Source organism: Etheostoma spectabile, chromosome 8 (assembly GCF_008692095.1).
Source record: "Etheostoma spectabile isolate EspeVRDwgs_2016 chromosome 8, UIUC_Espe_1.0, whole genome shotgun sequence".
NCBI lineage: Eukaryota > Metazoa > Chordata > Actinopteri > Perciformes > Percidae > Etheostoma > Etheostoma spectabile.
This window is the reverse complement of record NC_045740.1, coordinates 17,944,115-17,959,890: the sequence shown is the minus strand read 5'-3', so window position 1 is coordinate 17,959,890 and position 15,776 is coordinate 17,944,115. Positions and strand designations below refer to the sequence as shown.

At 41.6% G+C, this 15,776-nt stretch overlaps 2 protein-coding genes across 2 annotated transcripts; one reads left to right on the top strand and one right to left on the bottom strand.

The window, feature by feature from the left end:
- Positions 1-1,812: 1,812 nt before the first annotated feature.
- kbtbd13b (kelch repeat and BTB domain containing 13b) lies at positions 1,813-3,567 on the bottom strand. Its single transcript, XM_032522979.1, has one exon. The coding sequence runs from the start codon at positions 3,446-3,448 to the stop codon at positions 2,009-2,011; it is 1,440 nt and encodes a 479-aa protein (XP_032378870.1). The 5' UTR covers positions 3,449-3,567; the 3' UTR covers positions 1,813-2,008.
- Positions 3,568-6,616: 3,049 nt separating this feature from the next.
- Positions 6,617-13,431, top strand: LOC116693779 (serine/threonine-protein kinase pim-3). Its single transcript, XM_032523010.1, has 6 exons — positions 6,617-6,914; positions 7,906-8,015; positions 8,905-8,955; positions 9,588-9,951; positions 10,848-11,024; positions 12,208-13,431. The coding sequence occupies exons 1-6, from the start codon at positions 6,842-6,844 to the stop codon at positions 12,384-12,386; spliced, it is 954 nt and encodes a 317-aa protein (XP_032378901.1). The 5' UTR covers positions 6,617-6,841; the 3' UTR covers positions 12,387-13,431.
- The last annotated feature ends 2,345 nt before the right edge of the window (positions 13,432-15,776 follow it).

Sequence of the window (15,776 nt, the reverse complement as noted above, 5' to 3'; positions counted from 1 at the left end):
AACTTATCTTTTCATATCGATGTCTTGTATAAATGTTTGTCCTGACGTGCTGTAACCAGGTTTTTATGTTTCTGCAGAACAGGAACCTGCTGAAAACCAGTTTTTAAACCGAGTCAGGCCCGTTTTTTACATTGTAATGTAATGTTACCTTTTCTAACTTTCCTGTATAATAAATATGAATGAATGAATGAATGAATGAACCCGTTCTCACTCCAGAGACTCCGGTCATTTTGAACCCTGTTAGCGAGTAGTAGGAAAGCCCAAAATTCTGCATGGTTGGATGGGTCAAACAACACAGGACTGTCAGTCCGGAGACCAGGGTTTGTGTCCCGTGTGTCACTGAAATATACCTTTTATAAGCTCGCACACGATCTTTTCCTTCCTTCCCTGTGACTTAGTACTTAGTTACAGTTCACCCCTATAACATGGAGACAATACAAACAAGAACAATAAGAAGTGATGTACAAAGACTTACAGTTCCTGCAGAATGAATGCAGAGAGGACAATACACACATACATACACACATACATACACACATACATACATACACACATACATACACACATTCATTCATACATACATACAGTATACATACAGACATACACACCTGGACTTAAATTCACACCTGGTCACTTTATAATAATTTTTAACACTGGACTAAACACTGACACTTTAATAATAATTTATGCTCTTTTCTTTGTTTATTTGACGAATGTTCTTATTGTTGTTGTTGTTATTATTACTGTTATTTTGTTGTCTTTTAACTGTCTTTTTTTTATCTATTTTTTATTTCGTTTTTCTTGCTAAAACTGCAGCTGGAGTCATCCCAAAAGGATCAATAAAGAGAAGTCGAAGTCTAAGTTTAAGTCTATGAGGTGTATTTAGTTTTTATGTTTTTTTTATCATACAAAAAAAACAGGGAGAAGGAGGACAGGTTTGACAAAAGCAGATCATTGAATTTGTGTTTTAACTGTAAAAGACAGCCACCCCTCATACAAAGTGTTTAGATAGAAGCTCACCCATCACCACCGATTCTCACACTCTGGTTCCTCGCTTCGGTCCCAGACTCCGGCTCAGAGGTTGTTGAGGACATCGGCCTGAGGACCACGTCCCGGCCTGACCCCGGCATCCCTCTCTCTCTCTCTCTCTCTCTCTCTCTCTCTCTTTATCTGGGTCAGATTTAGCGTCTCTGGCTGCTGCTGGCGACCCGCCCGGCCGCTGCCCGTGGTGCCTGGCTCTGCCGGCTGTTAACCCCCCATCCTCCTCATCCTCCACCTCCTCCTCCTCCTCCTCATCATCATCATCATCGCCGCTCGGTGCCAACAGGAAGCCGAGGCTGCTGCAGGAAACAGAAGCTCTGTGTGTGGACAAACACTGCAGTTCACACGGGGACAGCAGCCCAGAGAGACACACTAACTGCAGGAGATGGATCAGATTTACATCTGTAACACAGATCCTGATGATGGTGGAGGACAAAAAGTCTAGTTCCTCTCTTAAAAGTCCATTAAAATGACTATATATATATATATATATATGTATATATTTATATATAAAAAATGTATATATAATATAAAATGTATTGTATTTTTATTTTATTTATATAAAATGTATATATTTTATAGATCTACACTTATTTTTGGAATTCATGGTCAATAAACCTCATTTATAGGAAATTTACCTAATTAGTTGAGTTAAAAAGCAGACATTGTGATTTTTTTTAGACTAATATTAAAGGAAGGATAATCATAGAGTGACTTATGTCTACGTTCAAACAAACAGTTTTAGAACAAAACAGAAAATCCAACGAAAGTAGATATTTTTGTTGTATTTGCAAAGCACGTTGTACACAATGATCCGTGTTATTTTTTGGGAAATCAAAATTAAGTAGTTAAACAGAAACCCATATTTCTGATATAGACATTTAGACAAAAGGGGTCAAATTTGACCCAAAGACAACACAAGGGTTAGATGTTGTCAATCCACTGAATCCCAGAGCAGATGCAGCCGTTATGGCAGCGTGCGAGCGTCCGGCAGTCGGAGCAGAAACGTCCACACAGACCCACTTCTGGGGAAACCCTTCATCTGCCGCCGGGGCTTCCAGGTTTCACCGTCCACGGCAAACTCCAGAGTCGCGGTCCTGTTGAGCGTGAGCACCGAGTCGCCCCTCACCACCGCCGTGAACAGCGAACCTTTGCTGTTGCCAAAGTGTCCCGGCAGAGACGACCACTGGCCCGACGTCAGATCGTAACGGTCCATCAGGCACCGCAGGAAGTCGTCCGACGGCCCGTTTCTCACCACGTACAGCTTGTCCCGGTGGCCGACCATGCAGTGGCCGTAGCTCTGGTGCCGGATCAGCGTGGTCACCAGCCGCCACTCGTCTGTCCTCGACACGTACTCGTAGATCTCCGTCGTCTCCATCGGTTTCCATAAACACGCGAAGACCCGGCCCATGGCCTTGGTGCACGCCGCTCCCGCCGCCGGGCGTGGTAAGTGGGCGGCAAACTCCCACCTTCCCGTCTCAACGTCGTACGCTTCCACAGACGACATCGACTTCCGGTCGTACTCTCCTCCGATGGCGTAGAGTCGACCGTCCGAACCCACGAGGCTGAGGTTGCATCGGAGCTGCGCCGGGCTGGAGATCCGGCTCCAGGTGTTGGTCGCGACGCAGTAGCAGAAACACGAGTCCACGACCTGTCTGTGAAGTCCATGAACTCCTCCGACGATGTAGAGCTTGTTGTCCAACACAGTCACCCCAGCCATGGAGGTGCTGGCCTCTGGTGGAAGATCTGTCAACACTTTCCAAACGTTGGCTTCTTCATCCAGGTAGCAGACCGTCCTGGAGGCGGCGTGGACCGTTTCATCCACACCGCAGGTCACGTGAGCCCCCACAGCTACAAAACTACTCGGGGTCAAAGACTCCACGTAGGAGACCAGCTCTGCCGGCAGGGATTTCTCGACCTCCGCTTCCATGTCGGCGTACGCGTCCCGGATGAACAGCGCGGCGGCGCGGTACAGATCCATGAGACCGAAGATGGCGGCGGTGTGAAACATCAGCAGACAGTTGTCCGAATCGACCAGGTGGACGAGATGCTTAGTGAGCGGCGCCACCTGCAGGAAAGCGGCACATTCGATGGCCTCGACGATGTCGTCGGCGTCCAGGACGGGCGTCTCGCCTCGTAACACCGCCAAGGCGACGAGGAAGCCTCGAGCACGCAGAGACTTGAGGTGGATCTCGTCCTGCCGACACTCCTTCATCCCGGAGCGATACAGGGCTCGGAAGTAGTCGCAGCTCTGAACGAGGAACCTCTTCTCCTCGGAGAAGTGGGCGTCTCCGACCACGATGGTTAGTCTGGCCGAGGCGAGACCATCGGCACAACATGGCAGATCTCTTTCGTCTGCACTGTCGCAGCGGCTGCCGTCCTCTGAGTCACGGCAGCGCGCTGACATTACAGTTCTGCGACAAATATCCTCCGTGGAAATGAAACCGGAGGTCGAAGCGTTTCCAGAAGTCCTAGAGAAGAGCTGGAGAGCAGTGAGTCAGTGCGACGCCGCTCCACTCTGCTCTTTTACAGCTGTTAAAAATAGACGCAGATAAAAATAGAAGCGAACAAATGACCTGAGTCACATTCATGTTGTGGAGCACATGTGAACGCAGGGTTGGTGGTGATATCTGCTGCTGCAAACTTAAAGTTTAACCATCACACTAAAAATTGGTATTCTTAGCCCTTGTGTTGTCCTCGGGTCAAATTTGACCCATTTTGAATGAAAAAAAAAAAAATCTACAACAGAAAAGTGTCTTTTAATCTGAAAAAAACGTGGATTTTTCCACTGTTTTGGTTTGATTTGCAGAGATTTAGCTTTATAAAAATAGACGCAGATAAAAGTAGAAGAGAACAAATGACCTGAGTCACATTCATGTTGTGGAGCACATGTGAACGCAGGGTTGGTGGTGATATCTGCTGCTGCAAACTAGTTAAAGGACCAGTTCAACCATCACACTAAAATGGGTTTTCCAACTTAAGCCCTTGTGTTGTCCTCGGGTCAAATTTGACCCTTTTTGAAAGAAAAAGAAAAAAAATCTATATCAGAAAAGTGTCTTTCAACCAAATTTCAGAAAAGTACCGCGAATTGTTCCACACAGTGATCCCCCCCCCCCCCCCCCCGCTGCTTTCTTTAAATTGGGATGTTTTGTTCAGTTTTATTGCATTTAAAAAACTTTTTTTTCTGAAAGACCATCGAAAAAAGTGATTAAAATGTTCAAAAAAGCTTTCAAAAATTGACAAAAACATCAGAGGGTAAAAGCAACAAAGGTTTTGTAAAAGACAACCAAAAGGTTTCCATTTTGACCCAGAAAAACAAAAAGTTGCACAGTCGACGGGAAGACGACACGAGGGTTAATGGCGTCCATGACAACGGTTTTTGTTTGATTTGCAGAGATTTAGCTTTTTAACCAAAATGCGACAGAAGTAAAAAAAAAAACTAAAAAAACTTTAAAAAAATATCTCTCTTAAGAAACAATTTTTTGGGTAGAAGATAACCACAAAAGGTATGTTATAAAATTAATTATTATAATTAATTGGTATTATTGTTGTAGATATTTATACTTTAGACAGTTCCAAGGTAAAAGACATTACATACTGTAAAAGAAATTAAGACCGAAGGACATTGAAGTCTCCGTATTTTATCTCCAAATGTGAGCATTTAGCAAATTTTAAAATATACAGATGGCAGGATCCACTATTTTTTAACTCCTAATATTTAACCCGTGTGTTGTCTTCCCGCTTTTTGTTGATGTTTTTAACTTTTTCTTACATTTTTGTCCCCTTTTTTTCCACTTTTTTGTCACTTTGTTTTGACGTTCTCAACACTACGTAACACTAACTTATTAATTTTAGTTTTACAGTTATTTTTTTTTGAATTTATGGTCAATAAACCTCATTTATAGGAAATTAGACCTAATGTTTGAGTTAGAAAAGCAGAAATTAGGAATTATTGAGACTAAAATTAAAGGAATGGATGTTGATGGATAATCACAGACTGGAATATGTCAACTTTTACTCAATACTATTTCAACAACACTTCCATTTGTTTTTCAAATGCTATAAAATTGAATAAGACGCCCCAAAATTAATGAAAGTAGAGATTTGTACTTGGCAAAGAGCGTTGTGTGGAATCAATCATGTTATTTTGGGGAATTAAAAAGAACATTGATATAGGACAACATGAGGACAACATGGGGACTACATGAGGGTTAAAGCATTTTGCCAGCAGGATTTTATTCCTATTAGTGCGGAGTCTTTCAAAAGACATTTAGCATTTGTGTTATTTATTATTAATTTTATAATAGCGTATATAGCGTATATCATAGCCTTCGTGAAATAAAGTACTTGAACGGTTACTAAACTCTTACACTTTTACATTTGGGGAACGTGCCATTGAACGGGACTCGGTATTTAGGCAATAATCCAACATGATCACTGACTGTCTGTAAGACATAAATGGTTCACAGTTGTCTGATTAAATGAAGTGGAATCTAAATCTGACATTGTCTTAACATGCACAAGATGTTGTAAATGACAGAAATAAATGACTAACCATTATGGCTTATATCAAAGTTCTCTCTCATTTAAATAATAACCTAAGATAAAACAGGCAAAATTACATAAAATGTGACCATACATGTTGTGTGCGTCACATATGCACAGAAAGAAACGTAAATAGTCATGATAATTCAAGTTGCAATATTTGTCGTACTATGGCTACCTCTCTTTACTTTACTTTTCAATTCTTTTTACTTTATACGGGTGCGGTATAGTAGGTCTAGACCACACACTATAATTTACAGAGACCCAGCAACTCTCATATCTTGTAGGCTTCAAACTTAAAAATGAATATGTTCATGTTTGCTTCACAATTTGTTTCCGCTGCCCCCAAAGTGGCCAAAGAAGTAGATGTTGCAGGTTCAACATTAATCAGTGTGCACGTTTGTACCGTTTTTATGCTGTAAATATATAAGTAACAGGAAAAAAATTATATTCAGGTTTTATAAAAACACTAAAACCTAGGTAGGCATGTGTTGATATACGCCATTCGTAGTGCATCTCTCATTTACCAGCTCTGTAGGTGTTTTTGAAGGGCATTCTGGGAAATGTAGGAAACCACTTGGAGATGAGTCAGGCTAAGGGTTAGTGGGTTCAACTGAAAGTAAACAATGAGATTTGGTCAATTTATATAACATTCACTATTATAATAAAACATTTGTACAACCTTAGAGTATTGTGATCACTATCGTTATTTTTAAAAAAGAGTTTCCCTTATTTATTGTTATTTTTAAATGAGATTTGTGATTATTATTATAAAGCATCTTCTTTTCTCCCCGATGAGCCGCAGCACTGCCGGAGTGACCCAACCTCGATCCTTGCGCTTGTCTTACTACGTTAAACTAGTTCGCCTTTTCAAATTCGTTTTGGGCTCTCTTTTTCACTTCAACAACTCCTGATTCACCGGGAACCGATACCACGTGTTACAACGCTTTTTATTCGAGTGTAAGTTCGGATATAAAGCGTGTGGATCTGTGGTGTTAGCTGGAGGCCGGCGGAGGGATATTTCTGATCGTTGTAAATATTGGCAACGGCTGAGCTCGAGGCGGAGTGGCGCGCTTCTCTGGATGCAGCAGGGACCGTCTGATTTTGTATTTTTGGACCGGACTACCGATGGATTTCCCCCGCGTAACCGTCTCGTTTTGGCCGTGAGAAGAAGCGAGGACTCCGGTGTTATCTGGGCTCTTTACGTGAATATTTCCCAGCTGTGTTTTAATTTTTATTGGGACACGTTACGAGCATGCTGCTCTCCAAACTGGGCTCCTTGTCTCACATCTCGTCCAGCATGGATCTACCGGCGAAGCTGCAGCAAGGTAACGGCAACGTGCCGGTGTTAACGTCACACCGTGTTCCGTGACCCGGTAGATTCCGTGACACACTCTCTCTCTTCACCTAACCTCAACCGGCCATCTCCGGTACGCATCACCGTAACGTTAACCTGACGGGGATATACCAAAAAAATAAATGTCTTATCAAGTCACCGAATCTGACATAAAACGACGTAACAAGTGTAACGGCTCAAACTGGCGAAAGATAACGGCTGTATTAAGAGAACATTAACCAACGGCCATTTTCTAGACGTTATTATTACCAAGCATTTCAAAAATTCAGCCGTTGGGTTTAAACGCATCGTATCTTCCAATTGCAGACGTTAGGACTTGCAGCTTAAGTTATATATTCTCACAAAATACTTAAAAAATGAGATAAAACTCACATATTTTCATCCACTAATCGGTTAGTGGGTCTGTGCTGATGTATGACCTTTAAATAAACCAGTCTGGGACCATTTTGAAAGCAAGGTGTTGTGCCCAAATGTTTAGTTATGTCGTTACAACAACTAATAGTTATGCCTCCTGTGTTTTAGACAGCATGTTTTTTTATTTTTATATCAGTGGTGTAGCTAGCTAACATCGTTGAAATAGATGCTGTTGGAGATGCTGTTAACGGTCCACCATTTTTAAACGTCTGACACGAGAACAACAGGGGTCGTCTGAGGACGTTGGGTTAGTCTGTCGTGTGTATTCATTCAGCAATGCGTATTATTAATTTTCTTTACGTATAATGGCAGCATTTATAACAAACATATTATAAAACGTAGCTATAGTAAGAGCTAAGTGTTCAGCTTGCTATTAAGCTGCGTAGACAACACGCACGAGACGAAACACACCGGCACAGAGACGTTTGTTTTGTGTTGGGGGCTGGGGTGTGGGGGGGTTACAGATTTTGGCGCAACACCACAATGTCCCAATTGTCCAAATAACATAGCCCTGATTTTATTTTCTGTTTTTTTTTTTTTTTTTTCAGCCAAAGCGGAGAAGCAGCCGTTTGAGAAGCTGTACCGGCTCGGTTCGGTGCTCGGTAGCGGAGGATTTGGCACGGTCCACGCGGCGGTCCGCCTCGCCGACGGGCTGCCGGTAAGAGCGGGGCGCTGCTGCTTTGTTATGGTCCCAGCACATGGTCTCGGCACGCGGCGTCAAGCTGTACACAGCGAGCAGCTGCGTTTCCGACTCGTGCCTTCAAAATAAAAGCCGAAATAAAATCTTCAATAGAATAGAATGCCTTTATTGTCATTATGCACAAGTACACAGTACCTGTGCAATGAGATTGAAGCAACACCTTTACAGTGTTGACACAAAAATATAAGACAAGGATATAAAATATCAAAAGTCAAAAATTAAAAAAAAAAAAGAGGGGAGGGGGGCAGGTGCAGTCCAGAGAGCATCTGTATGCATATATAAAATATATAAAAATGCCTTGAATACACATTGTGTGAAAGGAGACAAGTATAAAACAAATAGATAAATATTGCACTGTAATGAAATGGTTAGGTAGTAAATAATAAATAAATAAATAATTCATAATAATAATCCAGTGAACATTCTTGACATTCTTAATTCTCGATTCAAGATAATCTGTTCAGTTTTTGGATCGTTTTAGCTTTCTCAACAGATTGGTGTTCAGAATTTCATTAAAAAAAAAAAAAAAAACCTAATGTCAGATTATTACAGCTGCTGTACCCAACCCTGGTGCTTTTATTTTGGAGGCGGTGTCTATTCCCTTCACTTCATGTTTTATCTTGTAAACCGTTCAGCTTGACACAGCCCAGTCATGCCTGACATGTGGTCTTTTGTTTTGACAAAGAAATGTGGTTTTTGAAGCTTTCCTTTTCTCTTTTATTGAAAGAAAATCTTGGTTATTTTGCCGGGAAGTTGGTACATGTTTGATAATATTCATCAAACATTATCTAAGTTATATTCGTATATGGAGGCTGTGTATTAATGGTGTTTTTTTATTTACACACAGGTAGCGGTGAAGCATGTGTGCAGGGACAGAGTGACTGAGTGGGGCTCTCTGGTGAGATTATACCTGCAGATTAACTGTTTTATAAAAACTTCCTGTCAGATAGTTTACCACTTCCGCTGCTAGTTAATCCTTGAATTATGAAATGAAGGTCAATGCCCCCCTTTTTTAACAAGAAAAGCCATATTGACAAAAGACACTATTTACATCCACAAGAGACATAAAGAATTACAAGTTGTATTGAGTATCTGAGCATGTTTTAAAATCTAAAATAAGAGATTTTAACATAAAGCAACACTATGTAACTTTTCCCGCTTTGGTCTCCCTACAGGTTAGAAGCAGATTTGTCTATTACATTACATTGTCTGGTAAACTATCTTAATGTAATGGACCCTTCCACTTCCAACCTGTAGGGGGACAAAACCTGGTATTTACATACACAATATGTATTGCATTATGTGCATTTAAGGTACTTTTTACATGGTATCTGTCATTTCCACGTGACTAAGTGTAATGTTTCTGAGTTAAAGTACTCTTTACATGGTGTCTGTCATTTCCACGTGACTAAGTGTAATGTTTCTGAGTTAAAGTACTCTTTACATGGTGTCTGTCATTTCCACGTGACTAAGTGTAATGTTTCTGAGTTATGGGCGGTGAGATCAAGATATTCTGTGTTTCCACCTCAGTGCGGCGCGGCGGTGCCCCTGGAGATCGTGCTACTGAAGAAGGTGGGCGGGGCGTTTGGCGGCGTGGTGCGCCTGCTGGACTGGTGGGAGCTGGCGGACGGCTGGCTGATGGTGATGGAGCGCCCGGAGCCGGGGCAGGACCTGTTCGACTACATCACGGAGCGCGGCCCGCTGGAGGAGGCGGCGGCGCGCGGCTTCCTCCGCCAGGTGCTGGAGGCGGTGCGTCACTGCTACGCCTGCGGCGTCGTCCACCGGGACATCAAGGACGAGAACCTGCTGGTGGACCTGCGGACCGGACAGGTCAAACTCATCGACTTCGGCTCGGGGGCGCTGCTCAAAGACACCGCCTACACCGAGTTCGATGGTGAGTCGGGTCATCTGACGTCTCAGAGCGGCGCCTGGGACCAATTACAGTTTTACAGAGTGAAGATGCTCGTTAGGGGAAGGTGGGGATGTAGGTCGGGACATTTTGGAACACATGGATTTCTGTTGGGAAGTGAGGATGTTTTAGGTAAACGCTTTAAAAAAGTAAGGGTCATTTTAGACTGGACAATATTTAAATAATAAAAAAAAAAAAAAGATGTAAAGGGTGGGGGGGGAATCGATACAGCAATGTATTGCTATATTTTCTGTGGCAATACTGTATCGTGAGACAGAAGCAGAGTATTTATCTATTATTATATATTAAATATTAAATATGTGTTGGTCAGTTTGTCCCATTCTGCAGCAATAAAATTAAAGTGAGATGAATCAACAGAGAAATGTTTCTTTTTAGATGAAACAGATGTTGACAAAGTTTCCTTTTGGAGACCTAATTTGAAATAATAAAATTGCAAAATATCGCAGAATATTGCAAGTATATTGGATCGTGACATAAGTTTTGTGATGGTATCGTAAAGTAAAGGGTGGCATCTTCATGGTAGGAGGCCCTTCTTAGAAATTTAAAAAATATTCAGTTTTGAAAATTGGGGATATTTTCTTCTCTCTACTTCTCTAAATTGGATGTATTTTTAGGGGTTAAGGTTATACTCACTTTAGGGGTCTTGGCAAATACAGCAGTACAAATGGGTGTGAGAGATGGACCAGGAAGTCCCGTCCCCTCTCTAACGAGCAGCATGGTCTCTCACCTCCCGCTACACACTCACTCTGACGCTGTTGTCATGACAAGTGCAGCAGGCCAATCAGAACCATCGTCTTACGTCATCCAATATAATAAGTACCTGACGCCGACCCCCTCCTCCCCCCTCCTCCCCCTTGCAGGTACGCGGGTGTACAGTCCTCCGGAGTGGATCCGGTTCCACCGGTACCACGGCCGCCCGGCCACCGTCTGGTCTCTCGGCGTGCTGCTGTACGACATGGTGTGCGGGGACATCCCCTTCGAGCAGGACGAGGAGATCCTGAGAGGACGGCTCTACTTCAGACGCGAGGTCTCCTCAGGTCAGTCGGGGCGCGGGTTACACATCGATGTCCAGGGACGGAGCTCTGCCTGCGAAGTTGATACTCAATAACAGAGATTTTAATTCAATTTCAATTCAATTTTAGTTATAGTATCAATTCATAACAAGAGTTATCTCGAGACCCTTTACAGGTAGAGCAGGTCTAGACCACACTCCAGAATTTACAAGGACCCAACAGGTCTAGTAGTCTCCTCCAGAGCAAGCAACAGGGCAACAGTGGCGAGGAAAAACTTCCTTTTAGGAAGAAACCTGGGACAGGCCCAGGCCCGGACCTAGACCCAGGGCCAGACCCAGACCCAGTCTAGTAGTAGGTAGGTAGTAGTTCATGGCATAGCAGGGCACTGTGCGGTTTTAAAGCTCTTTATCTCTGGAACTCTCCCCCAGAGTAGATCAGACCGGCGAGCTCCTTATTCTCTTTTAAATCCCTTTTTAAAAATGCATCTTTATAAGGGCGCTTTTACTGGGTACTTTTATCTGTTTTATATATAAAGGCATTATCTGAACCTATATTTTAGAGATTAATATTGTTCTATGCTACTTATTCTCTAGTGTTGCTCCTGTTTTAATCATGTAAAACTTGGAGTTTGTTTTAAATTGCTTTTATCATTGTTGGTCTGCCATGTTGTTATTGTCCTAACCCTTGTACGGTATCCAGGACAAATTGACCCATTTCAAATTTTACAAGAAGAAAAATGGTACAAGTTACATTTTTTCTACCTGCAAATCAACGTCCTTTCCTTATTTCCTGTGATAAACATGTTTTCCTGACTCAATTCAGAAAATTATTCTGGATATGACCACTTATGTTTTTATCATTGTGGATTTTTAACATTAATTATAACCTTATGACAAAAAACTAACCCCACTTCCATGTTTAATAGTGTTCTAGTAGAGACTGATGCATTCCCTAAACATAGATGTTACCTCAGCTGTTGGAAATTGAGATAAAGACAATATTTCTTAAAAGACAGTGAAATAAAATTTTATTTCAGAATTAGTTTTAAAACCCCAAATTCACTGTAAGTCACGGGTCAGTTTGACCCGAGGGACACGAGAGGGTCCCGAATGTGGAGACAACACGAGGGTCACGCCCTTTGCACCTTTTGTTTTGAAAAGTACTATAATCAATAAAGTTATGATCCCTTTTTGTATTTGTGTGGCAGAGTGCCGGCAGCTGATTGGCTGGTGCCTGAGCCAGCAGCCGTCCGACCGGCCGACCCTGGAGCAGATCCTCCTCCACCCGTGGGTGACGGGCGGCGACGGGCAGCAGGCGCACGGCGGCGCCATCGTGCTCCACGCCGTCACAGCGGCCGTCCCCCCCTCCAGCCAGCAAGGCCTCTGATTGGTCAACGCAAGGCTGTTTGTCTAAGTGTTTTCCGGTGGCGGGATCGGGTCGACTCTATGCTGCCCCCCCCCGTCCACAGACGGCAGAGCCTAAACGCCGGCCTGGTGTTTGTGTTTCCGAGTGCCTTGAGTTCAAAAGGTTTACTGTGGGCAGAGCGTTGCCACGGTAACCAACTGCAGTTCAGAAGTGGGTCCGGAGGGTCCCTCAGACGTTCCTAGAGTTCAGATAGTAACATTTATAAACCAAAATAAACGTGGTTAGCCAGGCCCTTTTCCAATGAAAAGACGCGGCCAGAGAAGAAGTCCGTTACGTAACGGGGAAGACACACGCCTGCGTTCTCATAGCAACGCAAGACTTTTTGATGCTTTCACTTCTTTGTTACATAATATACGTTAAATCCCTCCGTGTTTACTTTTGCCTGAACGCAAATACACGAGGACGTTCCGTGATTAAAATACAGGCTAAAACTAGCAAAATAGTGGTTTTTTTTTGTTGTTGTTTTTTTTTTGAATCACGAAAATATCTGTCTGGTTTATCGAGACAGTCGGTCGTTCTGTTGATTGTTCTCTTTGTTTCAGCAGGACTTCTTATTGTTCATACGATGCCAGAGTTTCAGTATTGATGCCACGACCATAGCTCATCTAGTCGCTCCCCGACGTGAGTCGAGTGCAGACGCGAGTCGAGTGCAGACATGAGAGTCGAGTGCAGACGCGAGAGTCGAGTGCAGACGCGAGAGTCGAGTGCAGACGCGAGAGTCGAGTGCAGACGCGAGAGTCGAGTGCAGACGCGAGTCGAGTGCAGACGCGAGTCGAGTGCAGACGTGAGAGTCGAGTGCAGACGCGAGTCGAGTGCAGACGCGAGTTGCGCATGCGTCACTTTGCGACAAGTAGCATACAAGATGCTAACGAGAGACTTCTGTAATCCAACACAGTAAAAATGGACCTACTTAATTAAGTTGGTTCACTCCTGGCTACAAGTTAGCATCAAACACAACAAAGGCTGTCAGTCGAATGGCGATTTGAGCTAACGCTAGCACTCAAACTGTCATAGATACATATGTTTCTGAAATTATTCCCATCTTCTGTTATTGTTTTTAATGAGAAAAGTTTATTATTGCATGGATTTCACAAATTTCAGTATGACACGCTACGCTGTAAATGTTTAAATCTGGAGCATCTGACTCACATCTGCACTGGACTCACATCAGGGAGTGACACATCTCATCAATATGTCTGAAAACACGATGTCCGCCATCCTCTCTCTCTCTCTCTCTCTCTCTCTCTCTCTCTCTCTCTGTGTGTAAAATGCACAGTCAATGCAAATATTGAGTTTTGAATAAATTGTATATAATGTATTTTTGTTCTTACATTTCCATATATTTTCTACATTTCCTGAGTGTTTTATTTATTTAGTCCAGAGTAAACATTCCTCGTCATGTGATTTTTTTTTAAGTTTAAGTCTAACTTAAAAAAAAAAAAAAAATAACATTTTTATTTTTGTAATTCATGTTTTTTGTCATCCTGAAAACGGGAATAAAGTCTGTTTAAAGTTTTGAGTTTTCTCAACGCAGGTTAAGCGAGTGGTTGGTTTTAAGTGTTAACTTTTTTTTCAAGGAAACCTTTCAAAATAAAACCTGTTTGTGTATAAACTGATCTTTAAGACTCCGACACCGTCTCTACAAACCACTTTACACTCAAAATAATCTCAGGTCTTTGTTATTTTCTTCTCCAAACCTCATTTCTATTGATTACATTACATTTGAGACCATTAACCCTTGTGTTGTCTTCCCTTTGACCAGGAAAAAGTTTTCCCCTTATCTCAACATTTTTTGGCTTTTTACACCGTTTCTTTAATGAAGTTTGTGTATTTTTTTTAAAAAAATTTTTTTTAGTGATTTTATCACTTTTTCCAACATTTTTCACCCGTATTTCGACATACTTTATTTTGGATATATATATATATAAAAAAAAACAACTTTGAAAATGGGTCAAATTTGACCCCAAGACCCCATGAGGGTTAAAGGTGCACCGTGGGTTCCTGCCTGGTTTCAGCTCCATTTCTTTTTTGTCTCAAATCCTAAATACCTCGCTTTAAGAACAACACATGCCTTCGTCAGTGTCAATTTCATAGTAACGGAAAACTTGGCTTTTTTGGCTTAAAATCCCATTTGAAATTTTAACTTGTATATATATATATATATCAATTTTTCCATCTGCAGTATTTTCATTTGAAAATAACCAAATTTGTGTCTCAGTGCCAATCAAAAAGTGTCCAATCCAATATTTATGTATATTTATTAGTCTTTGGTTTGTTTCTTTTTTAATACAGAACACTTAAAAATTAGGGGTGGGAAAAATGATCGATTCTTAGAAGCATGGCGGCATCGGTTTAATTCTCGATGCATTGTTTTTTCTTTTCTTTTTTTTTTTTTTTTTAAATGTTTTGATTTTATTTAACCCTCGTGTTGTCATCCTGGGTCAAATTAGAAAATGAATCGTTCTTGATACTTTTTTGAAATTTTCATCGATTGTACCTGCGAAGCGTGTTGCATGGCTTCCACACAACGTGCACGCATCCATGTTATTTTGGGTAATATGGTTGTAAGGAACCCATATTTCTGATATAAAAAAAAAAAATTTAAAATGGGTGGAATTGGAGCCAAGGACAACACAAAGGGTTAAAAGTTACCGTCTCCAGACAAGTACAAATCAGAAAACAGAGGGACTGAAAGAGGACAACTACTTAAAACACCAAAATGGCCAAAAGGAAACAATATTTCTATTTTGTATGTATACACATGATGTAATGAGACGTGCATAAAATAATAAGGCAAAACACATAAAGGCTGTAGATCTACACCGGTCCAACTGAATACGGCCACGCATCACACAGATGTCCTTTTAACATTTATTTCCACATTTCCATCCACAAGACACCGTGAAAACTACAAGAAATAACACATGAAATACAATAGTCAAAAATACTTTCAGTGATTTTACAGCTCTTAACCAGTTTCCTTAATGAGACGACCCCATAATGTTAGCGTCGCAACGGTGCAGAAAGTGCATTAAATACAAAGAAATTACGACAAATATTCACAACATACATCAAGAAGGAATACACAAAGCACATTTTTTGACCTGCAAATCTTAGTTCAAGCCCGTACATTCTCGCTGATATACCTTCTTCCCACAATGCAATGCAACAGGTGTGGCCTTCACTAAACTCTGGTCATTTGCCCTTTTTTTCAACATAAGAACTAGCATTTGTATTAAGAACAAAATGTAAACCTAGCTTGAATGTAAAACATTTTAGTGCAATTTTAAATCAAATGTCCCTTTTTCAACTTATTTATTAGACACTTTTAAGGTTTTTAATTACCGTATG